General features: G+C 38.7%; 1 protein-coding gene across 3 annotated transcripts in view; it reads left to right on the plus strand.

Moving 5' to 3' along the window:
• Positions 1 to 25,489, plus strand: part of aco1 (aconitase 1, soluble) — a 134,103-nt gene that overhangs the window by 62,968 nt on the left and 45,646 nt on the right. For all 3 annotated transcript variants that reach the window (XR_011353040.1, XM_069922881.1, XM_069922883.1), the window contains exons 7-9: positions 1,875 to 2,014; positions 3,676 to 3,847; positions 12,402 to 12,502. Coding sequence is in view for 2 of the 3 variants with exons in the window: in XM_069922881.1 (XP_069778982.1) it covers positions 1,875 to 2,014; positions 3,676 to 3,847; positions 12,402 to 12,502 (413 nt within the window). In the remaining variant the exon portion in view is untranslated. The remainder of the gene's footprint in view (positions 1 to 1,874; positions 2,015 to 3,675; positions 3,848 to 12,401; positions 12,503 to 25,489) is intronic.

Consider the following 25,489-nt stretch of genomic DNA (forward strand, 5'->3'; position numbering starts at 1 on the left):
TGTAGGAATATTCTTTATCAAGAATCTTCAGTCTCACCCTAAAACAAATGATTGGGGCCAATTTTCTCCAAACATTTTGATAATCTAGTTTAAAATTATGGTTCTCTGTGGAATTCCATTCCCACTTTTTAGGATTTATAAATACTGATTTGGATGTATATAATTGGCTTTTGTTAAATGTAGATTATATATTTGCAACACTGGAGATTTGGGTAAAATTTGGGTTAGGATTCAAAGCATCTGCCTAAGACAATGCGTTCTAATGAGTGTCCATGCAGATTATTAAGATGAGAATTTTTAAACAAATTTATGGGTTTAGGGAAATGGAAGTTGAACATATTCCAGGCCATGTTTGATTGGATTTTGACACAAAGTGAATCAAAGGATATGAGTATGAAGTGAGAAAGTGGAAGGTAGTAAAATATTGTTAGTTACTCCACTCGGACAAATCCATGCTACAAGCCTACACAGGCAAGGCCCCTCAACTCTACCTCCACTACAATTATGACTATTTTGGTGTTGCCTCATGCACCCACAATGAGCTCATTGACTTTATTCACTTTGCTGCCAACTTATACCCTGACTTCAAATTCGCTTGGTCTTTTTCTAGCAACACTCTCCCTTTCTCAATCTCCATCTGTAGTCAGACATTTTCTATAAAGCCATTAACTCTGACAGCTACCTCAACTACATCTCTTCATACTTTATCCCTTGCAAAAATTCTATTCCTCGCAATTCCTCCGTCTCTGAAACATTTGGTAGCAGGATGAGGTCTTCTATTCCAGATCACCCAAGATGTCCTTCTTCAAATAACGTGGCTTCCTCTCTACTACAATCTATTTGCCCCTCACCCACTTATCTTCTGTTACCCCCTCATCCGCACTGATCCACTCTGCGCTGACATATAACAAGGACCAGATTCCCCTTGTCCTCACCTGTCACCCCACCAGCCTGTGCAACCAACATCCAATCCTCTGCCATTTCCGCCACCTGCTACGTGATCCTACTATCAAACACCTCTTCCCCTTTCCTGCCCTCTCTGCATTCCACAAAACAGGGACCACTCCCCCGTGACTCACTTGTCCACTCCTCCTTTTCCACCATTTTCACTTGTGACCACCAGAAATGCTACAACTACACCCACACATCCTCCCTCAACCCCATTTTGGGCCACAAACAGTCCTTCCAAGAGAAGCAACACTTCACTTGCGAATCTTCAGAGATCATCTACTGCATCCAGTGCTGCCATTGTGCCCTCCTCTACATCACAGAGACTGGACACAGACTGGGAGATTGCTTTGTTGAGCACCACCTCTTTGCTGCAAATGCAAGAATCTCCCAGTGACAACCTATTTCAATTCCCACTCCATTCCCATGTCCACAATCTCATGCACTGCCAGACTGAGACCACCCATAAATTGGAGCAACAACATGCTCCAACCAGATGGCAGTAACATTGATCTCCATTTTCCATTAATGCCCTCTCCCCACCTGTCTCTCCCCTTCCCCTATCCCTATGTTTCCTTTCCTTTAGCTCTTTCCCTTTGTGTCCTTTCCTCCTGAGTTTTTCCATCATTTTTGTGTTTTTACTATCATTATGTGTATCCTCAATTTCATTGGCTGCATGATTGGCTGTACATTTTTAGCTCCCTACTTAATGAACCATGGAATTTCTTCTCTAACATCTTTACATCTTGCTCCTTGAAACCTATCTCTGACCAGTTCTTCTTCATAGAGCCCAGGTGCTCAATTTACCAATAAACTGCAAGGTTATGTTCTGGGAGTGTGTTGTTGAATAAAAATGTCAGCTGCTTAGATGTGCAGGGTTGTTGTAATTATGTGGAACTGAGGTTGAAAAACTGGATCTTTTGCAGGTGTGGGTGGCATTGAGGCTGAGGCAGTGATGCTTGGTCAACCTATCAGCATGGTTCTTCCAAAAGTAGTTGGTTACAAGTTGGTAGGATCTCCAAACTCTTTAGCAACATCCACAGATATAGTTCTCACAATCACAAAAGTAAGTACACTATGTTCTCGTCTTCTGGGAAACTGTGGGTAGAAATTTAACCCTAAATCATTCTCTACTCCATTATTAACATTTAGGTAATAAGACCGTAAGATGCACCAGCAGAATTAGGGCATTCGGTCCATTGAGTCTGCTCCAGTGTTCAATTACGGCTGATGTATTTTTCCCTCTTCTCCCCATTCTCCTGCCTCTCCATTAGTATCATCCACAAACGTTGGCTACAAAACCATCAAATCCATCATCCAGATGCAGAAAGCAGAGGGTAGTAGTCGATAGAACATATTCTGCCCAGAGTTCAGTGATTTGTGGAGTACTGCTGGGATATGTCTGGGATCCCTGCTCTTTGTGATATTTATAAATGTCCTGGATCAAGAAGTAGAGGGATGGGTCATTGGCAGGTGATGTGAAGGTTGAAAGTAGTGTGGCTAGTTTAGAAGGTTGTCGTAGGTTACATAGGATATAGCCAGGATGGTGAATTGGATAGAATAGTGGCAGTTGAGATTAGATTCTATTTATACATGTGTAATAAAACAGAAATGTAATATTACACAAAATTGTCTTTAGTTTGTAGTCTGACAAGAGACCCTTGACCTCAAGTTCACCACAGCCTGTGTGGTTTCCTTGTCTGCAAGTTGCCAACAGCTCCTGGCTAATGTGTGCCCTTTGTTGGTCCACTGCACTAAGGAGTATGCTGCCGAAAATGCCCTGTGATGGAAGGATTTTAAATAAAACAACATCAGGTCATTTAACAGGCAGTTTAAAGCCTGTGTGGAGCTGTTGGCAGTCGGACTGGGTGGTAGGTCTCTGCGGGGGAGTGCTGTCTCCCTCCATGGGTCACACCAACAACGGCAATGCATTGGCAGCACTGCCATTTTTTTCTTGTGTGAAGTGATGCATTGTGGAAGGTCAAACTTGAAGGCAGCATATATGGTTAATGGCATAATTCTTAACAATGTGGAAGGACAGAGGCACCTTGGGGTCCATTTTGGTTGCCTAGGATGGATGTGGAAGCTTTGGAGATGGTGTAGAGGAGATTTATCAGGATGATGTTTGGATTGGAGAACATGTCTTATGATGCAAGGTTAACAGGGTAAGAACTTTTTTATTCTTTGGAACAAAGAAGAATAGAAGTCCACAAGATTATGAGAGGCACAGATCAGGTGGACAGGAAAACACCTTCTTCTCAGGGCCAGAATAGCAACGTCAGAGTACATCTGTACAAGGTGAGGGGAGAAAGCTTTAGAAGAGATGTCAGGGGAACTTTTTTTACACAGAATAGTGGGTGCTTGGAATGTATTGCCAGGGATGGTGGTGGAGGTTGGTGCAATAGGGACACTTAAAAGACTGTTAGACACATGGATGCCAGAGAAATAGAATTATGCATGTAACATAGGGAAGGTCTAATTTGTTATTGACTAGGTGCCATTGGTTGAGGTGAAAGGTCTGTACTGGGCTTCTGTGTTCTATTAACATAATTGAGAATGAATAACAATACCACAATGTTTCAAGGTCACAGATGTTGAACTTGCATTAAATTCTATAAAGTAAATTGTAACCACATCCATATTTATCTAGTTATGGTATTAAATTCAGAATAGGAAAATTATTGTTAAAAGGGATAATTAACTTTCACTTTGAAACTTTTTTTAAAGCATCTGCGGCAGGTTGGAGTTGTTGGGAAATTTGTTGAATTCTTTGGCCCAGGTGTGGCACAGCTATCCATTGCTGATCGAGCGACCATTGCCAACATGTGCCCAGAATATGGGGCAACAGCAGCTTTTTTTCCAGTGGATAAAATAAGCATAAAGTATCTGGAACAAACGGGTAAGAAAATATTTAAACTAACAATGCAATAATCTGGAGGCACTTGTCTTCCTCAACTGCTTTGCTACAATAGCAAGTGCTCCTGAAGTAATGAAGAGTATTAAACAATAGAATTGTGGACTGTGTGACACACAGGATGTTCAATATAATGTCCCCATGCTGGTTTATGAAAGGGCTATAAACCACTTCTCATTTTTGCTTGGCCCATGCAGTTTCTTGATTTCATCCAATCTCTTTTTAAGAGTTTCTACTTAATCTACCTTTAAGGTCTTTACAGGCAATATATTTCAAATTCTTGAGTTGTTGTATTGCAGTAACCTACTTTTCAAAGTATTATACTTTTCATATTAATATACTGTGGTACAATATGGGCTATGTAAAATAAATGAAGCTGCCATGACTTCAGATTTATTGTCAGAGTATATGCATAACATCAGATACAACCCTGAGATTCTTTTTCCTGCAGGCGCGCAAAAATTGAGACTAATTGGTAGTGCAAAAAACTATGTACAGTGTAAGCATGTAAACAAACAAGAACTGTAAACAGATAACAAACACTGTGCAATATAGAGAGAATAAAAAATAAAATCAATAAGATGCACAAGTAAGAGTCCTTAAATGAATCTCTGATTGAATTTGTCATTGAGGAGTCTGATGGTGGAGGGGTAGCAGCTGTTCCTGAACCTGGTGGTGGAAATCTGTGGCACCTATACCTCTTTCCTGATGGCAGCAGCGGGAACAGAGTATGTGCTGGATGGTGTGGGTCTTTGATGATTACTGCTGGTCTCTGACGGCAACATTCCCTGTACTCAATAGTGGGGAGGGTTTTGCCTGTAATGACCCGAGCTGTGTCCTCTGCCTTTTGGAGAACTTTACATTCAGGGGTATTGGTGTCCCCATAGTAAACTATGATGCACTTTCCACCACACCCCTGTAGAAATTTGCCAGTGTTTCTGATGTCATACCAAACTTCCACAAACTCCTAAGGACTTTACACACATCAGAGATTTATTCACCATTGAGGAAGCAGAACTGAGACTAAGTTTTCCCATTGCTTATTTTTAGGAAATGTAACCAATTGAAAATGAGTATTTGTGGCTTTGAGCCATTTGGTTTGTCCTGTGTGTCTTGACGACTCCAAGTTGAAGAATCTCTGCTCTTTATTTTAAAAAAAATTGGGAAAAATATACTAAAATTAATGGAGTCTGTGGTGATAGTGCTAGTGATACTCCTGACCACTAGAGGTAGTTGGAAATGAATGCTGCACCTCAGGTTAAATGCAAAAATGGTGGCACTGCAAGTTGTGAGTCGCTAATAAAATATTGTTAATATATGAGAACCCAAGTTTCTTTATTACTTAAAAGAAACATCACATGGTACCAGGAGTGTGTATCAGTCAGTATCTAAAAGAAACGTGGAGAGTGTGAATGCTCCTGATACTGTGAATTGGACTGGCGACATCGACCATGAGTGGTGGTTGTTCAAAGATTGATTCATGCTGTATCTGCAAGCCATTGGACTTGATAGCAAACTGGATGCACAGAAGATTGCATTGCTACTTACCGTGGTGGGACTTCAAGCACGAGAGGTTTTCAACACATTTATTTTTGCCAAAGCAGGTGACCAGGGCAAAGTTTGACAAGGTTAATGAGATGTTTGATGAACATTGCTCACCAAATAAAAATGAAACATTTGAGAGGTACATGTTTTGCGTGTGCATGCAGCTGCAGGCAGAGAGCTTCAATAATTTCTTAACAGACTTGAAACTAAAAGCAAGAACATGTAGTTTTGGATCGCTACAAGATTTAATGATCTGTGATCAAATTGTTTTCAGAATTATTGATAAGAAAGTGAGAGAGAGGGTACTACAAGAGCTTACCTTCGTTGAAGCTGTGAAGATATGCCGCGCCAGTGAATTAGCACTGCAGCATGCAAAATCTGGTGAAAATGAAGAAATAGCCATAGCCACTGTGACTGGGTGTACAAATAAAAAGAACGAGACATAGGAAACAACAAAAAGATGGAGATGCATTCAATTGTAAATGATGTGGCACTCAATATGCATCAAAACAATGCCCAGCCTATGGAAAAGACTGTAATAAGTACAAAAGGCAGAATCACTATGCAAAGCAATGTTTTTCCAAAGGGAAACAACAGAAGTGAAAGGGCGCACACTCAGTGATACATTCTTTGTGGGCATCGTGGTGCAGGAAGATTTCAAACCAACAAACACTGAACAGCCAAGTGTGAACTGAGTTGAGCAGGACAGTGGACTGTGTCATTGTATGCAAATGGAGTAAATATTTCTTTCAAGCAGGACACAGAGACAAAGGCCAATCTGATCTGTGAGTGTGACATCAGGACAATGAAGATAAAGCCATACATCCATCCAGATTCTGTTCTGCTCAAGTCCTCAAATGGACAGTGCATTGATATGAAAGGTGCTTGTCGATTAAAGGTGGAAGTTAAAGGTAAAGAGCACCACCTCATGTTTGCAGTAGTCCCAGGTAGACATGAATCACTGCTTGGTGACAAAGCATGTGAAAACTTAAGCCTGGTCAAGAGGGTGTTTCACATTAACACTGCCAATGCTCAGAAGAGTGTAGAGGAAATATTGGATCAACTTCCAATTTCCAGACATCTTCAAGGGGTTTGTTGTTCTACCATTCACCAATAAGATACAATTAAAGGAGGCTACACAGCCAGTAGTACATTCCCCGAGGTGGGTTCCAGCTCAAAGATGAGCTTAACCAGGAACTTGACTGAATGATGTCTCTAGGAGGTCATAAAGAAAGTGGAGGAGCCCACAAAATGGGTGAATTCAATGGTGTGTGTCAAAAGTATGTGACATTTGCATGTATGTGGACCCAAAAGACTTGAATGCCAATATAAAGAGGGACTATTATCAGATTCTAACCAGAGATGAAATTACAAGTGAAATGGCCATTGCAAAAAGTTTTTCACCAAATTGGATGCATCCCAGGGCTTCTGGAAATTAAAACTGCATGAAGATAATATTCAATACACCATTTGGCAGATACTCCTGTCTGAGGATGCTTTTTGGAATTTACTCAGGTCCTGAAGTGTGCCACAAGACAATGGAACACATGGATGACATAATCCTAAGGGGATCCACACAGGAGTTACACAATGAGAAGCTTATCAAAGTGCTACAATGCATCCAGAAGAATGGATTAAAGCTAAACAGAGCAAAATGTTGGTCTGGTGTGAAGAAAATCACCTTTCTGGGAGATGAGTTGTCGGAGGTAGGTGTGGAGCCAGATGAACAAAATGAAAGCAATTCTAGAGATGCACAGACCCACTGGGGGGAGAAAAGGGTATTTTTGAGAGCGCTGGGAATGATCAATTTCATTGGTAAATTCATTCCAAACCGGTCTTCCAAAAGAATGTACCTGAGGAAGTTGTTACATGGTAAATGTGAATTCAAGTGGACAGCCAACCATGAGGAAGAATGGGGATGATAGAATGGTCTTCAAACTATAGAATTGGTGTTTTTGACATTCAGATGCCCCATCCAGAAGGACAAAAATATCTATGGACAATTCAAAAGATGGAATAGGTGCCGTACAACTTCAGGCTGTTGGAGAAGATTGGTCAGTTGCATATGCATCAAGGACGATGACCACATCTGAATGTCGATTGGCACAGATAGAGAAAGAGTGTCTAGGTCTGGTCAATGGACTTGAGAAATTCCTCAATTATGTGTATGGTCTACCAACAGAGGCAGACTACAAGCCATTAATAGCAGAATTAAGAAAAATCTCAGTGAGGTATTGCTTTGAATCCAAAGACAGATGATGAAGCTACAGCATTATGTCAAAAGCATTGGTTCTGTACTTTGAATTCGCGTACGCACCAGGGAAACTTAGTATGTTGGCTGATGTGTTGTCCAGGGCAACGACACAGAGCGAAGCACACAATGAGAGTTCCACAGAGATGGATGCGAATCTCCATGTGAACCTGATTACTGAATCTCTTCCCGTATCTGACATGAAATCCAAGCAGATTGTGCTGAAACAAAAAAGAACACAGTTCTTCAGAATGTCATCAAGAATCTGAATGAAGATTGCCCTAGAGGTGAATGTCAGCCATACTACAACATCAGAGCGGAGCGGAGTGCTGTCAATGGGCTTCAACTCCGAGAGAGCAGCATTATCATTCCTCAATCACTGTGACAAGATATGCTGAAAAGGTTGCATGAGGGGCACTTTGGAATGGAAAAATGCAAGAGGAGGGCTAGAACTGCTGTTTATTGGCCAGGGATAAATGCTGACATTGACAGGATGGTTTCAAGCTGTGTCACCTGTCTGAAACATCGCACAAAGCAGCCAAAGGAACCCATGATCATAAGTGACCAGTGGAACCATGGCAGAAAGTTGGGGCTGATTGGTTACATCTGGATGGAATGAGTTACTTGCTGGTTTTGGACATCTATTGAACTATCCTGAGATGGTGCTGCTTCCTAACATGTCTGCCGTTTGTGTGATCAAATATATAAAATCGAGCTTTGCAAGACATGGAATTCCTCAAATTGTTTACAGTGACAATGGGCCATGTTGCTGTTGTAGAGAATTCCAGAATTTTGCAGGAGAGTGTGATTTCTGACATGTGACTTCAAGTCCTCTGCATCCTCAGTCAAACAGTAAAGCAGAGAAAGGAGTTCACATTGTTAGATAGCTGCTCAAGAAAGCACTCGATGGTGGCTCAAATCCTTACTTGGCTCTGAGTTACTGAGTTTCAGCGCTTGAACATAGCATGTCCCTTGCTCAGCTCCTGATGAGACGTAGACTTCGCATAACACTTCCCTTCTCTACAGACCCAAATGAGGACAGAGATGTCAAATGCAAACAAAAGTGTCTGCAAAGGAGACAAAAAGCAAACTATGACAAGTCAGTAAGAAGCTCAAGGCCACTGACACAACATGACACAGTGAGACTCAGAGATTCCAACACTTGGGACAGGAAGGCCACTGTTCTGGAGGAAGTAAATCTACACTGTTAGAACAGAGGATGGTCAAATACGGAGGAAGAATTGAAAGAACCTTCTGAAAGCACAAGTCACACTGCAAGAATAAGCATATGCAGAAGATCTAGCCTGCCCAGCAACAGAGGAAACACCACCAGTGCTGGACAGTAGTGGACCAGCAGAGCTGACACATGAACCTTTGTTGAGAAGATCCACATGCGTTATCAAAGCACCTGACAGACTGAATCTCTAAAAGAAAAAACTACACACTTAAAAGTTTGTGCTGCTGATATTTGTTTAAGTTGGTGTTTAAATTGAAATGAATACTGTCGTAGTGTGTAATGTTGCTTGATTGAACATCTTAAAGAAAGGGGATGTGGTGATAGTTCTAGTGATGCTCCTGACTACTAGAGGGAGTCAGAGATGGATGCTGCCCGTTAGGTTAGACACCAAAAAAATGGCTGCATAAGTTTGTATTATTTAAAAGAAACATCACTAGAGTCTTTTAAAATTTTATTTTTGCTATTTATGTATAAGCTAGGAAGAAGGTATTAAACAATCCCCATAAAAAACAAATGATCTCCATTTGGAATAAAATTAACCAATATATAGGAATCAAAGTGGGGCTGTTCCCAAAAACACTATTGACAGTGGGTAACAAGATCCTGGACACTAGACATCATAATGGCATCAGGTGCGTAGAGGACTGTTACGAATGGGGGTGGCTAATGTAATTTGAACAACTTGGGAATAAATATGATTTATCAATTAAGACGTTCCACTGCTACCTTCAGATAAGATCTTTTCTATAGGACAAATTGTGTCCAACTATGGTCCTACCAGCATGCAGTGATATAGAGACCTTGATTTGAAGAGGAACATATGGAAGTATTAGACCAGCATGACTGCAATTATTAATGTACAGTACAGGTGGTGCAATACAATTTCCTACAACAGCTGTACCTGACACTGCAAAAATTAAACAGATCTAAATTAGAATTATCAGACCAATGCTTCAGATGTGGCGTTGCGACAGGAACCTTTGTGCACGCATCCTGGATGTGAACCAAGGTGAAACCCTTCTGGGTGGAACTGGGCCAAGCCCTGGAAAAAATTATAGGTAAAAAAATTTCCACAGGACCATGGGGTGTTTCTGTTGGGAAACACAATGGACATAAGATTTGCGATGAACATGTCCAAATTTAAAATCCAATTCATAATTATTGCAGTGGCCAGGAAGTGCATAGTGTAATTGATTATATCATATTTTATATTGTATATACATGTGTTTTTGAAGGAGATTGTGGGGATAGTGTAGGTCATAAACAACAAAAACACTTCATAAAACAGATCTCATTTAAAATGCCTATAGAGACTTCACAAGTAGGTATTAATTGGACATGCTGCGGAGTAATGGATTATTGTTTTGAAAGCAACAGATGAATAGGCTGAGAAGTTTTGGTCTGGTGCCGCAGTCTGGTTGTAGTTTGCCCTTTTAAGAAGGTTATGTGGTTTTTTAAGCAGAGAGAAGAGACCAAACAGGCTTTCTCTAAGAGAGAGAAACATGGTTGCAGTTGTGGCAAGCTGGCAGCTTGTTGAAACCCCATTTTGAAGACAGATTGTAAGTTTTGAGTTCAGCCTGTTGAAAATCCTTGTGGCCCTTGCAAGAGGAAATGGCTGGCTAGAGTGTTTCACCTGAAATAAGGAAAACAAAAGGAATTCAGTGGTGACCTGCAGAAGAAGAGGTTATCATTTGGAAAACCCTGATGGGGCAAGTTTCTTCTGCAAGACACTGAAGGACTGATGGAAGTAGATTGGTTTGTGTGTGTCCAATGAGCAACAAATCTCTCTCTGAATCTCCCTCTCCTGAGTGGTAACCATTTAAGCACTAAAGCTTGGTGAAAGTTCATAAATGTTAAATTCTGTGCACAGTATAAGAGTTGCCTGATATCGGTGAATGTGGAGGAGTGAGAAGTGAGATTAGACTTTGAATCAAAGAACTTTACAACAGACTGAATTTAAAACTCACAACTTGTCTTCAAAATGGAGTTTCAACAAGCTGCCAGCTTGCCACAACTGCAGAAACCAGTTTTCTCTCTCTCTCATTACTGAGAGAAAGCCTGTTAGGTCTCTTCTCTCTGCTTGCAAAACCACATGACCTTCTTCAAAGAGCAAACTGCAACCAGACAGCCTGCACCACTGGACCCAAACTTCTCAGCCTGTTCATCTGTTGCTTTTAAAACAATAATCCATTACTCCACAACATGTCCAATTAACACCTACTTGTGAAGTCTCTATAGACACATTACATACATGTGTGCTTGGAATAAGAAGGGGGTGAAAATTACTTTTATTTAAGTAACTATTTGTCGGTGAATTTCTATTACTGCTGGGTTTTGGGGTCCTCTGGGCTCCTAACAATAGCGGTTACCTGGAAGTCCGACTCCTGCCTGAGCATAGTGTGCTGGAATGCAAAAATGCAAAGTTGTTTTCCCCTGGAGAAAATTACTTACAACTTAAGGAAATAGTATAACACTTTAAAATTTGACAACCATACCTAAATTCCATAGGAGCACAATTATAGTGGGGACCATCTGGCCTCATTGCCCTAACTTGCTTGTCTACCCCTCAATTGGTGATAGGGGTTGGGGGGGGGGGTGGATATCTCATCCAAACCAGGAAAATTCAAGAAAAAGAAAACCGCCTGAGGACTGGCTGCCATGATGTGACAAACCCATAAACCCCCGATATATGTTTCATGCTTTTGTTGTGAACATCCTGAATGTTGTGTGTAACTGTGGTTAGTTAAGTGTTAAATGTGGAGGGTGTAAAGGAGGGGAGGGAAGGGAACAGAAAAAGCTTAAACTGTACAGAAAATCTTGTATGGAATTGATAATTATAAATTGTTAATATTGACAATATTGATAATATTGATACCTGAGCTTAAGTTTGGAAAATCATAAATTATTTTAAAAAGATATTAAACAAATATGAAAATAATCAATTTTGATAAAGTTGAATGCAAAAGAGCATTTGGGTAGGTCAACAAGCAGATCTCACTTCACAATATCTGAAATGGAGGTTCAGAACACCTGTGGCTGGAAGCTATCTCATTTTGTCAGGAATGCGTGGCAGATCCTCAGTTCTGCTATTGCTTTCCATCATTGTTCCACATCCTAGTGGAGGGATTGAATGTCTGCTATCATTGTGACAAACTGAAGAAGAAGAAGAAATTTGGGAAATAGCCATAGGGACAATATGCAATGCAGTGAAGCCTTGTGTGGAAAATGAGACATGAAGGCATTTGCACCCTCATTGTAAAGGACCGAACATTTTAAAACTTGATACAGAAGGAAAAATTGACATGAGAAGTTATTAATGACCACATACTTATCAAATGCACTCGTATTACTTTTGCATAGTTTCACATCAATACTATTGAAATGTTTTGATTTTTCTACGTGCCACCTTTTGTGTTTTGACATCAGGAATTCTTTTTAACTATTAAGAAAATATTTTCTGTTTCTAGAAACCAACTGTTCTTGCTGTGTTCTGTTCCTTCTTTAAGGTCGAGATGAAAATAAGCTGAGTTGCATTGAACGATATCTCAAGGCTGTTGGAATGTACCGAGATTTCAGTGATTCATCCCAGGATCCGGAGTTTACTCAAGTAAAACTACCACTGTATAGTCAGCTAAAATCTCAGAGTTTGGAGAGTCCTCTAAAGTCAAATTTTAGATTATTTTTTTTCTAATGCACACAATTGTCTATGGTGTTTGAGTCCATGGTTACAGCATTTACAAGTAATTTTTAAGCTTGAAGGGGATGGAAAGGACTTCCATGCATGAGCAATGATCTGAGTCCCATTGCCTGTAATTTTGGTTTGCTTCTTGGCTTCTCCACCTGGAGTTCGATTTTTATTTTAATTAGCCCAAACACATTCTTCAATCTAGCTTGACATTTGTGAGTTTTTAAATATTCTTTTCATTTATTCATTTATTTGTCATTTCCTATTTATTATCTTTTTTTTTGTCTTGGCATATCATGATTTAATTTATACTGTCGCAGTTGATGTATCTTAAATACCTGTGTGGCTGCAGCAAGTAAAAATGTTGTTGTACCTGTACATTTTACTTACATTTATGACACACTCTCATCTCATCTTTCTTTTGAATATTTTATTTAAAATCAACACGTATGTAACAACTGACAAATTCGTATATCACATTATTATAGCACTTTATTAAATACATGTTGATTTATATAAAAAAAAGGAAAGAAAAAACTACAGAAAAACCCATATACACCCCAACTAATCCTTCCCTTCCAACCCTAACCCATACTACCCCTACTAAAAAACATCTAAAATACATAATAAACAATTATATTTTGAATTGGATTGCTTCAGAAGATACTCAAAGATCCAAAAAACATTTCACTAAAAACATTTATTTTTAATGAAAGAGTTCTCCGGTCTGGAAGATTCAGAGGGATTATTTATAATTTCAAACCCAATGTTTGAGCAAACTGGCTTCAAATCTGTGAAAGCACAGAATATTTACCTCTCAAATTATATGTAATTTTTTCTAATGGAATACAACTTTGAACCTCTGTTTGGCATCTTTCTAATGTTAATGCAACATCTGATTTCCAAGTAACAGCAATACATTTCCTTGCTATCACTAGAGCTAATTTAACAAATTTCAACTGAAAACCTGATTAAAAAGTAATTTAGGAATTATATTTTCAAAATTTCAAATCAATAATAACTCAGGATTCAACGGGAAAAACAACACCTGTAACCTGTTGTAAGAACTTATTAATAGAAATCCAAAAAGGTTTAACTTTTGAACATGTAGAATGAATAAAAGTTCCAATATCTTTTCCACATCTAAAATATTGATTTGATGTATTCTATTCAATTTCTGAGGCATAATATTATAACTGATGTTAAAAAAAATATAATGAAGTAATCTATATCTTACATTAATTGTATTAGGCATAACTTCCTTACATAAATTTTGCCAGATTTGTTGATTTATTGTGTGACAGATTAAGTTGTATTTTATATTGTATATAGAAAAGTTTTAAAGGAGATAAATTGTGGCAGGTTTTTTGTGTAGGTCACATACAAACATTTCAAAACAGATCTCATTTATCAAACTAAAGTTCTGCTCAAGCCAGACAGGCCCGGCTCCGAGTGCCTTTGCAAAAACTTTGAAGAGTACCCAAGGAACTTCACTAATGGATTCTTGTTTTGAAAAGCAACAGATGAAAGAACTCGAAGGATTAGGTCTGGTTGCAGTTTGCTGTTTTAAGGGGATCATGTGGTTTTGCAAGCAGAGAGAAAAAAAGGCTTTTTTCTGAGTGAGTGAGTGTGAGAGAGAGAGAGAAAATTCAGTTCTACAGTGCTGGTGTTCAGCAGCAGCAGCTGGGACTGGAACATGACAAGCTAATAAGCTTGTGGAAAAACCCCATTTTGAAGATGGGTTATGAGTTCTTAGTTCAGCCTGGTCAAAGCCCTTGTGATCCATACAAGAGGAGAGGACTGGCTGCCTAATGTTTCACTTGAAATAAAGGAAACAAAAAGGAACTCTGTGATGACCTGAAAGAAAGAGGTTATCAACTGGAAAACCCGGATGGGGCAAGTTTCTTCTTCGGCAAGACACTGATGTGGCTGATTGGAAGAAATCAATTTGTGTCCAGGAACAACATTTCTCTCTGAAAACTGACATGAATCTTCCTGAGTGGTAACCATTTACCTTTTGGGCACCAAAGCCTGGTGAGCTTCATAAATGTTGAATTCTGTGCACAGTGTTACGGAATCCAGAGGACCCCAAAAACCAGCAGCAATAGATATGCACCACAACACAAAGGGGTACTTAAACAAAAGTCGCTTTTAATTATATTTGAACAAGAAAACAGAATTAGACTTTAACATATTACTATCAACTTACTTAACCTACTTAATCCCCCTCTAATACTAAGCGCAGGTGTGTATAATGTGTATGTAAGCTTAGAAAAGTTCTTTGGATCACAGTCCAATCTCACTGGTTGCAGGCAATTCTTGTACTGTGCACAGAAATTAGCATTAACAAAGTTCACCAGTCTTTGGTGCTTAACAGGCAAATGGTTACCACTCAGGAGGGTTTTTGCTGGTTTTCAGAGAGAGATTCCTTTTCCAGGACATCCGCAACTGTTTCCTTTCCAATCAGCCTTCCTAATGAAACTTGCCCCCCTTCAGGGTTCTCCAGATGATCCTCTTTCTTTCAGGTCACCTTTCAGACAGCAGGCCTTCTCCTTTGACCAGACAATCTTCCAAATGTTTGCCGGTTTGTCCTTCTGGAACTGATTTTTGTCTCCCTCTCTGAGAGCAAAAGTGTTCAGTCTGCCTGCAAAAATCACATGCTCTCCCAGGCAAGCTGTATATTGATACTTTGTTGCTCTTTGCAAAAAGCACTCTGCAAAAATCCTGTGTTTTAAAATGTGTGTGCACAAGCTGCTCTAGCAATTCCTCCCAAACCACCTCAAAATACTCTGTCACTACAGTATAAGAATTGCCTGCAACCAGTGAACTTGGAGGAGTGAGAAGTGAGATTGGACTGTGAATCAAAGAACTTTTCTAAATTTACATACACATTACATACACGTGAGCTTAGAATTAGAAGGGGGTTATGATATTAGTAATAAGTTAGAGTTTGATCCTGTTTTCATGATTAAAGATAATTAAAAGCAACTTTTTAAGTAACCATTTGTCTTGGTGAATTTCTGTAGCTTCTGGGTTTTGGGATCCTCTGGGCTCAAAACATTTTGGGGACTTGTCCTTTCAGCTTGAAAATTATAATTTTGGGATCTTAAACTTTTGGACTTTTTGTTGTTTATTAGTTAATTGTTTTTTTTTCTCTCCAAGCTAATTTAAAGCTTGTGTGGGGAAAACAGCAGCAATGGATGTTGGTTAATTTTTGTCACAACCATCACCTGCAGAGCAAGAGAAAAGAGGAACTGATGGTTATTTCTAAGGCATTAAAAAAGTCAGGCCTTGGATGAGGAAAATACAAATGCAGAGGATTATAGTGAAATATTATATAGGTGAAGGAAAATTGGTTGAGAAAGACTTGGAGAATTTTCCAGAAGAGAGATCTTTTGAGTTGCAATTGGAATTGGAGAAATTGAGGGTGGAAGAGGAAAAAGAGAAACAGAACTTTGAGTTGCAGAGACAACAATATGAGGCAGATCAAGCAGAGAGGCAAAAGAAACTGACAAACAAAGAGAATAGGCTGACCAACAAAGAGAAGAGGCTGACCAACAAAGAGAAGAGGCTGACCAACAAAGAGAGGAGGCTGACCAACAAAGAGAGGAGGCTGACCAACAAAGAGAGGAGGCTGACCAACAAAGCGAGGAGGCTGACCAACAAAGCGAGGAGGCTGACCAACAAAGCGAGGAGGCTGACCAACAAAGCGAGGAGGCTGACCAACAAAGCGAGGAGGCTGACCAACAAAGCGAGGAGGCTGACCAACAAAGCGAGGAGGCTGACCAACAAAGCGAGGAGGCTGACCAACAAAGCGAGGAGGCTGACCAACAAAGCGAGGAGGCTGACCAACAAAGCGAGGAGGCTGACCAACAAAGCGAGGAGGCTGACCAACAAAGCGAGGAGGCTGACCAACAAAGCGAGGAGGCTGACCAACAAAGCGAGGAGGCTGACCAACAAAGCGAGGAGGCTGACCAACAAAGCGAGGAGGCTGACCAACAAAGCGAGGAGGCTGACCAACAAAGCGAGGAGGCTGACCAACAAAGCGAGGAGGCTGACCAACAAAGCGAGGAGGCTGACCAACAAAGCGAGGAGGCTGACCAACAGGATATATGAGTTAGAGGTAGCTGAAAAATGGAAGGAGGAAATTGAAAGGGACAGACGGTTTCAATTAGAGAAGTTAAAAATTGAGATGGAGGGAGGTAAGAGAATTGAGGCTATAACTCCTGGGGAGAGGTTTTTGGCTAGAAGAGAGGTAAATCTAGTTCCTCCTTTTGATGAGGGTGATATAGGTACACATTTTCAGCTAGGTTGCTGAGAGCTCAAGATAGCCAAAAGAAAAATGGCCTCTTATGCTCCAAAGAGTATTGAAGGGGAAAGCACTAATTGAATACTCTAGTTTTACTACAGAGCAAGTGGCAAATTACTGTTTAAAAGCTTATGAGTTGGTTCCAGAAGCATATATACAAAAATGTAAGAGTTTGGTGAAAACATGGAACCAATCTTATATGGATTTTGCTCTAGAAAAATCTATATTTTGACCATTGGTGCACCTCAAAAGGAAAAATATAATGATTTTGACAGATTAAAAGAATTGATATTAATTGAGGGAATTAAAAGGTGTGTCCCAAATGAGATTAAATTATACCTGGATGAGAGAGACGTGGGCATGTGGCAGAAAATGGCAAGATTAGAGAATGAATTTGCCCTGATTCACAAAAATAAATTACAGATTAGTAATCCTGTTCTGAAGGTTAATATGGAGCAGACTAGTAAGACTGAAATTAAGTCTGGGGAGAATGTTAAAAGATGATGGTAAGGTGGGAAAGACAGAACTTTTGGATTTGTGTGTTATTTTTGTAAGAAACCTGGTCATGTTATTGTGAATTGTTTAGTGTTGAAAAAGAGATGAGAAAAGGAGGTTTTGCCAGAAGCATGTACTCAGACAGTTAAATTTAAGGAGAGCAGATGTTCTAAACCTGGTAAGGGTGTTAATGGATGTTTTCAAACCTTTTGTCAAAGGGCTTGGTTTCAGTAAAAGAGGATGAATCACAGGTTCAGGTTAAAAATTCTTAGAGATATGGGCTGCACAGTCACTGTTTTTGGAAAATGTTTTAACTCTTGATGAAAAGACTGACTTGGGGGAGATTACTTTGATTAGAGGTGTTGGAGGTGAGGTAGGGTCAATATATCTTCACAACATAGTGCTGAATTCAGAATTAGTTAAAGGACCTGTTTTAGTAGGAATAATTTCAAAGTTACCCATGCAAGGAGTCTCATTTTTATTAGGGAATGATGTGGCTGAGGATAAAGTTGGGTCAGTTTTGAGATTAATAAATCAGCCTTGTAAGGATGATGTTAAGGAAGATTGTGAGATATATCCTGCATGTGCTGTAACAAGGTCTTTATCTCAGAAAATTATGAGAGCTGAGGAAGATCCACTTGACAGTGTCTTGCCCAATGCTTCTGAAATAGTCTTGAAAGAGCAGGTTAATTGTGAGAGTAAGAATTTCTCTTCATCAAGGAAGGAGTTAATTCAGCAACAGTGGACAGAATCTGCTTTGTCCCTTAAGTCTATAAGATCTGTAAGTGAACAAGAGATTAAAGAAATGGCCTGTGGATATTACTTGAAGGATGAATTGTTGATGAAGAAATTGGGACCTCTTGATATTCCTGCTAATGAAGAGTGGGGGGTGATTCATCAGGTGATCATTCCTAGAAATTACCAGAATGAAATTTTAATACACCTTTGGGTATCATCTTGTTGTAAAGAAAACCATAAATAAGATTTTGAGATGATATTTCTGGCATGGTTTGAGGAAGGTTGTGGTAAATTGGTGCCGGACATGTCACTTTTGTAAGGTTGTGGGGAAACCTAACCAGGGTCCTCCAGTAGGTCCATTGCAACCTATTCCTGTTGGGGAACCTTCACTAGGGTTATTGTGGATTATGTAGGTACCCTGTCTACAACTAAGTCTGGTTAGTACTTGATAACAATTATGTGTACGGCGTCAAGATTTCCAGAGGCTATACCATTAAGGAATATTAAAGCCAAAATGGTGGTAAAGGCTTTGGAAAGATTTTTCAGTTTTTGGATTACCTAAAGAGATCCAGAGTGATCAAGGATCTAAATTTATGTCTGGGTTGTTTCAGCAGTTGATTTATGAGTTGGGAATAAAACAGATCACTTCATTTGTGTACCATCCTGAAACTCCGGGAACTTTGGAAAAATTTCATTCTACTCTTAAAAATATGATGAGGATTTATTGTCTGGACAATGGGAAAGATTTGGACGAAGGTATTCATTTATTGTTATTTGCAGCAAGGGAGGCTGTGCAGGATTCATTAGGTTTCAGGCCTTTTGAAATTGTGTTTGGACATCAGGTTAGAGGACCTTTAATGTTGATAAAAGAACAATGGATTAATGAGGATGTGCAGTTGGACTTGCTGGATTATGTTTCTAAATTTAAAGATAGGTTACAAAAAGTGTGAATTTATGGCTCAAGAGAATTTGGAAATTGCTCAGGGCAAAATGAAGCATTTATTTGACAGGAAAGCTCAAGTGAGGAATTTTAAGACAGGAATTAAAGTTTTAATTTTGTTTCCAACACATGAAAATCCTTTTGAGAGCTATATTTTCTGGACCGTCTGTAGTTAAATCAAAACTGAATGATGTTAACTATGTTCTAAGCACTCCAGATCGAAGGAATAAAACTTCGGTTTGTCACATAAATATGTTGAAACGTTTTTATGAGGAGTCGTGGAGAACAATCTGTATCAGAGGTGTTCCTTGTTGACAAGGTTGAAGAAGTTACAGATCATAAGATTATAGAAAAAGAATCTTGTCAGGGTAATCTTAAAGAAACCATAGTTCCTGTGCACCTGTCTAACTCAGCAATTTTTGAAAATTTGGAGGAAAAGTTAGACCATCTTAAATCATAAAAACAGATGCAGTTGAAATAATTAATTTTGAAATATTCAAATTTATTTCCTGATGTGCCAAAAAGGGCATCATTGATTTATCATGATGTTGATGTGGGAGAAGTAAATCCCATAAAACAACACCCACTTTTCTAAGCATTGCTTGTCAGGGAGAATTTTACAGCGGTGCTTAGGCAGGATAGATTAGAGGGCTCGTCCACGGAGACTATTTGAGTAGAATTAAGTAATGGGAAAGGAGAGGTTACACTTGTAGGGGTGTATTATAGACCACCCGGAGGGGACCGAGACCTAGAGGAGCAAATCTGTAGGGAGATGGTGGATATTTGTGATAAGCACAGGGTTGTAATTATGGGAGATTTTAATTTTCCACATTTAGATTGGGAAACACATTCTGTGAAAGGACTGGATGGGTTAGAGTTTGTGAAATGTGTGCAAGATAGTTTTTTACAACAATATGTAGAGGTGCCGACCAGAGAAGGAGCAGTGTTAGATCTACTGTTGGCAAATGGGATGGGTCAAGAGATGGAGGTTAGTGTTGGCGAGCACTTCGGGTCCAGTGATCATAATGCCATCAGCTTCAATGTCATTATGGAAAGAGATAAGTCAGGGCCAAGGGTTGAGGTTTTTGATTGGGGAAAAGCTAGATTTGAGGAGATGTGAAAGGACTTACAGGGTGTGCATTGGGACAATTTGTTTTATAGGCAGGATGTAGTAGAGAGATGGAAGTCTTTTAAAGATCAGATTTTGAGAGTGCAAAAGCTTTATGTTCCTGTTAGGTTAAAAGGAGGGGCAAAAGGTTTGAGAGAGCCGTGGTTTTCAAGGAATATTGGAAACTTGGTTCGAAGAAAAAGGGAGGCATACATTAAGTATAAGAAGCATGGAATTAAGGAGATGTTTGAAAAATACATTGAATGTAAGAGGAATCTTAAGAGAGGAATTAGGAAAGCTAAAAGAAGATATGAGGAGACTATAGCAAGCAGGGTGAAAATTAATCCAAAAGGGTTCTACAAATATGTTAATTGTAAAAGGAAAGCGAGAGACAAAATTGGTCCCTTAGAGAATCAGAGCGGAAAACTGTGTGTGGAGCCTAGAGAAATGGGGGAGATATTGAACAGTTTCTTTTCTTCGGTATTCACCAAGGAGAAGGATATTGGGATATGTGAGATAAAAAAAGCAAATTGGGTAAATATGGAGAATATAGTGATTACGAAAGATGTAGTGTTAGGGCTTTCAAAGAATATAAAGATGGATAAGTCTCCGGGACCAGACGGGATCTTCCCCAGGACATTGAGAGAAGTAAAGGAGGAAATAGCAGAGGCTCTGACGGTAATTTTCCAAAAGATGGGGATAGTGCCGGAGGATTGGCGTATTGCGCATGTGGTTCCGTTATTTAAAAAGGGTTCAAGGAGGAAGCCTGGAAATTATCGGCCTGTAAGTTTGACGTCTGTGGTAGGTAAATTAATGGAGAAAGTTCTTAAAGATAGTACTTATAAATATCTGGATAGACAGGGTCTGATCAGGAGCACTCAACACGGATTTGTGGGCGGAAGCTCCTGTTTGACCAATCTGATTGAATTTTTTGAAGAGGTGACAAGGAATGTGGATGAGGGTAGCGCAGTGGATGTTGTCTATATGGACTTCAGTAAGGCCTTCGATAAGGTACCACATGGAAGGTTAGTTAGGAAGGTGCAGTCTTTAGGTATAAATTTTGAGATAGTCAAATGGATTGAACATTGGCTGAAAGGGAGAGGCCAGAGAGTGCTAGTGGAAAATTGTCTGTCAGGTTGGAGGCCGGTGACCAGTGGTGTGCCTCAGGGATCTGTATTGGGCCCATTGTTGATCGTTATATACATTAATGATCTAGATGATGGGGTGGTGAATTGGATTAGTAAATATGCAGACGATACTAAGATAGGTGGAATAGTGGATAATGAAGAAGGTTTTCAAGGATTGCAGAGGGATTTGGGCTGCTTAGAAAAGTGGGCTGAAAAATGGCAGATGGAATTTAATGCTGATAAGTGTGAGGTGCTTCATTTTGGTAAGAAGAATCAGAACAGGACATACGTAGTAAATGGGAGAGCATTGATGAATACAGAAGAGCAGAAGGATTTAGGAGTAATGGTACATCATTCCCTGAAGGTAGAAACTCATGTGAATAGGGTGGTGAAGAAGGCTTTTAGTATGCTGGCCTTTATCAATCATTGCATGGAATATAGGAGTTGGGAAGTGATGTTGAGATTATATAAGGCGTTGGTGCGGCCTAATTTAGAGTTCTGTGTACAGTTCTGGTCGCCTAATTATAGGAAGGATATAAACAGAGTGGAGAGAGTGCAGAGAAGATTTACCAGAATGTTACTTGGGTTTAAGCATCTAGAGTTCAGGGAGAGATTGGGCAGATTAGGTCTTTATTCTTTGGAGCGTAGAAGGTTGAGAGGGGACTTGATAGAGGTATTTAAGATTATGAAAGGGATAGACAGAGTGGATGTGGATAGACTATTTCCGTTAAGAGTAGGATAGATTGAAACAAGAGGACATGAGTTAAGAGTTAAGGGGCAGAGGTTTAGAGGTAACATGAGGGGGAACTTCTTTACTCAGAGAGTGGTAGCGGTGTGGAATGAGCTTCCGGGAGAAATAGTGGCGGCAGAGTCAATTTTATTATTTAAGAAAAAGCTGGACAGGTATATGGATGAGAAGAAGGTGGAGGGTTATGGTCATTGTGCAGGTAGGTGGGACTAGAGAGGAGTGTTTGGTTCGGTGCGGACTAGAAGGGCCTAATGGCCTGTTTCCGTGCTTTAATTGTTATGTTATATAGAAAATAAACATTCAGAATAGTAAAATCGTGGATCAGGAGGTGGAATATATGTCAAAAAATTATATTATTAGACCTTCAAACTCAGATTGGAGTTGTCCTTGTGTTCTGGTACCTAAACCAGATGGAACTGTTAGGTTCTGTACAGATTACAGGAATGTTAATTCAGTAACTAAAACAAATGCTTATCTTATTCAGAGAATAGATGACTGTATTGATAAAAATGGAAAAGCTAAATTTCTTACTAAATTGGATTTGTTGAAGGATTACTGGTGTGTGCCTCTAACTGAGAGAGGAAAGAATATTTTGGCTTTTCTAAGTCCATTTGGTTTATATGAGTATAATGTGTTACCTGTTGGCATATAATATTTTTGTCTATAATATTTGCTCTGCAGAATTTTGATGTATATCTTGGTACCTCTCATAAACTAATTGTGATGTTTACTGACCACAATCCTCTGGTGTATTTGAAAAAAATTAAGACTAAAAACAGAAGATTGTTAAACTGGAGTTTAATATTGCAAGAATATAATCTGCAAATTAATCATATCAGAGGTGCAAATAAAATGTGATAGCAGATTAAAATTGTTAAAATTGATCATATATATAAATCTATACTCTCAACATTGGTTTACATTATTGTAACATGTTATATATTGTGCCTTGTTATCTCTTTAGTGATTTTTAAAGTCAGTTTAGTTATAACTAAATTTTAACTTGAGTTAAAATTCCTTTGTAGGGGGAAAGTGTGACAGATTATGTTGTATTTTATATTATGTATAGATAAGTTTTAAATGAGGTAGATTGTGGCAGGTTTTTTAGTGTAGGTCACATACAAACACTTCAAAACAGATCTCATTTCAAATACAGGAGCTCTGCTCAAGACAGACAGGTCCGGTTCAGAGTGCCTTTGCAAAAACTTTGAAGAGTGCCCAAGGAATTTCACTAATGGATTCTTGTTTTGATAAGCAACAGATGAAAGAACTCTGAGGATTAGGTCCGGAGCCACAAGCTGTCTGAGTGCAGTTTGCTGTTCTAAGAGGGTCATGTGGTTTGGTTTGGCAAGTCGAGAGAGAAGAGACCAAACAGACTTTTCTCTGCATGAGAGAGAGAATTCAGTTCTATAGTGCTAGAGTTCAGCAGTAGCAGCTGGGACTGGAACATGACAAGCTAGTAAGCTTGTGGAAAAATACTTTTTTTTGAAGATGGGTTGTGAATTCTTAGTTTAGCTTGGTCAAAGCCCTTGAGTTCCATAGAAGAGGAGGGGACTGGCTGCCTAATGTTTTGCTTGAATTAAGGGAAATAAAAAGGAACTCTGTGGTGACCTGAAAGAGGTTATCATCTGGAAAACCCGGATGGGGCAAGTTTCTTTGGCAAGATACTGACGTGGCTGATTACAAGAAATCGGTTTGTGTCCAGGAACAACGAATCTCTCTCTGAAAACCAACAAGAACCTTCCTGAGCGGTAACCATTTACCTTACTGCACCAAAGCCTGGTGAACTTCATAAATGTTGAATTCTGTGCACACTATAAGAATTGCCTGATACTGGTGAACTTGGAGGAGTGAGAAGTGAGATTGGACTGTGAATCAAAGAACTTTCTAAACTTACATACACATTATATACATGTGCGCTTAGAATGAAAAGGGAGTTAAGTTAATAGTAATAAGTTAGAGTTTGATCCTGTTTTCATGTTTAAAGATAATTAAAAGCAACTTTTGTTTAAGTATCCATTTGTCTTGTTGAATTTCTGTTGCTGATGGGTTTTGGGGTGTTCTGGGCTTGTTCCAAATGATGTATTTAAATCCTGTTCCCATCTTTCTCTTGACTTAAATAAACCTAATTAAGGTGTTTTTTCTTATAACATCATGCATGCTATTGAAATAAACTTTTTAACTATTCCATCAACATCTTTTAAAACCGAAACTGGTCCTAATTTCTCACTTAAATAATTTCTTAATTGAAAATAACCCAAAAGTATATTATGTGGGATGTTATACTTGATTTTTAACTGGTCATATGAGATCAATCTACCATTTTCATAACAATCCCCCATTTTAGAAATTCCTTTAATGTACCAAATATTTAAAAAATTGAGGATTAATTAATGGTATTTTTAAATGACAAAAGACTTCCATTATTTTCTAACTTCACCTTATTCCAAACATTAATCAAATGTTTCAATAATGGAGCATCTCTATCAGTAACCATTAAACTTGGTTCCCATTTATATATAAATTCCTCAGGTATAGTTTCTCCAATCTTATTTAACTCAGTTTCCACCCAGGATGGTTTAATATTCCCAAATAGAGAAACAAGAAACCTTAATTGTGCTGCTTTATAATAATTCTTAAAATTAGGAAGTAACAATCCACCTAATTCATATTTCCAAGTTAATTTTTCTAATGAATTCTTGCCATCTTACCTTTCAAAAGAAATTTCCTAATTTGTTTATTTAAATTCTGAAAATGTTTTGAGGTACAGAGGTTGGTAAAATCTGAAACAAATAATGAATTCTTGTAAAAATATTAATTTTAATACAAATAACCCTTCTAATTAAAGTTATAAGTAAATTTGTCCTTTTCAAATCTTCATTTATTTTCTTAAATAATATAAATATAATTTAATTTGTATATATTTTTCAGTCTTGTTTATACATATTCCTAGTTATTTAATCCCACTATCAGTTCACTTAAATTGAATATCTTTTTGAAATTGTGGATAATTACCCTGTACTAATTCTGTTATTTCACTCTTATCTAAATTTATTTTATAACCTGAAACTCTTCCATAATCTATCAATTGTTTATAAAGTCTAAGTCGTGATAATAGTGGTTGAGTTAAATATACCAACACATCATTTGGAAATAGACTAATCTTCTGCTTGGTTTGATTTACCACAAAACCTTTCAATTGCTGGTCCATACGAATCATCTGTGCAAAAGCTTCGATAGCCAAAGCAAACAAAGCTGGAGATGAGGGGCATTCCTGTCTACTTGATCTAGTCAAATTAAATGATTGTGATATCTGTCCATTAGTTATTACCTTAGCTTTAGGATTTTTATAAAGAGCTCTAATCCAATTTACAAAATTAAATCCAAAACCAAATTTACCTAAAACTTTAAATGAAAAAAATCCCATCTCATCTCTTCTTGCAT

The sequence above is a fragment of the Narcine bancroftii genome, chromosome 1, assembly GCF_036971445.1.
Source record: "Narcine bancroftii isolate sNarBan1 chromosome 1, sNarBan1.hap1, whole genome shotgun sequence".
Classification (NCBI taxonomy): domain Eukaryota; kingdom Metazoa; phylum Chordata; class Chondrichthyes; order Torpediniformes; family Narcinidae; genus Narcine; species Narcine bancroftii.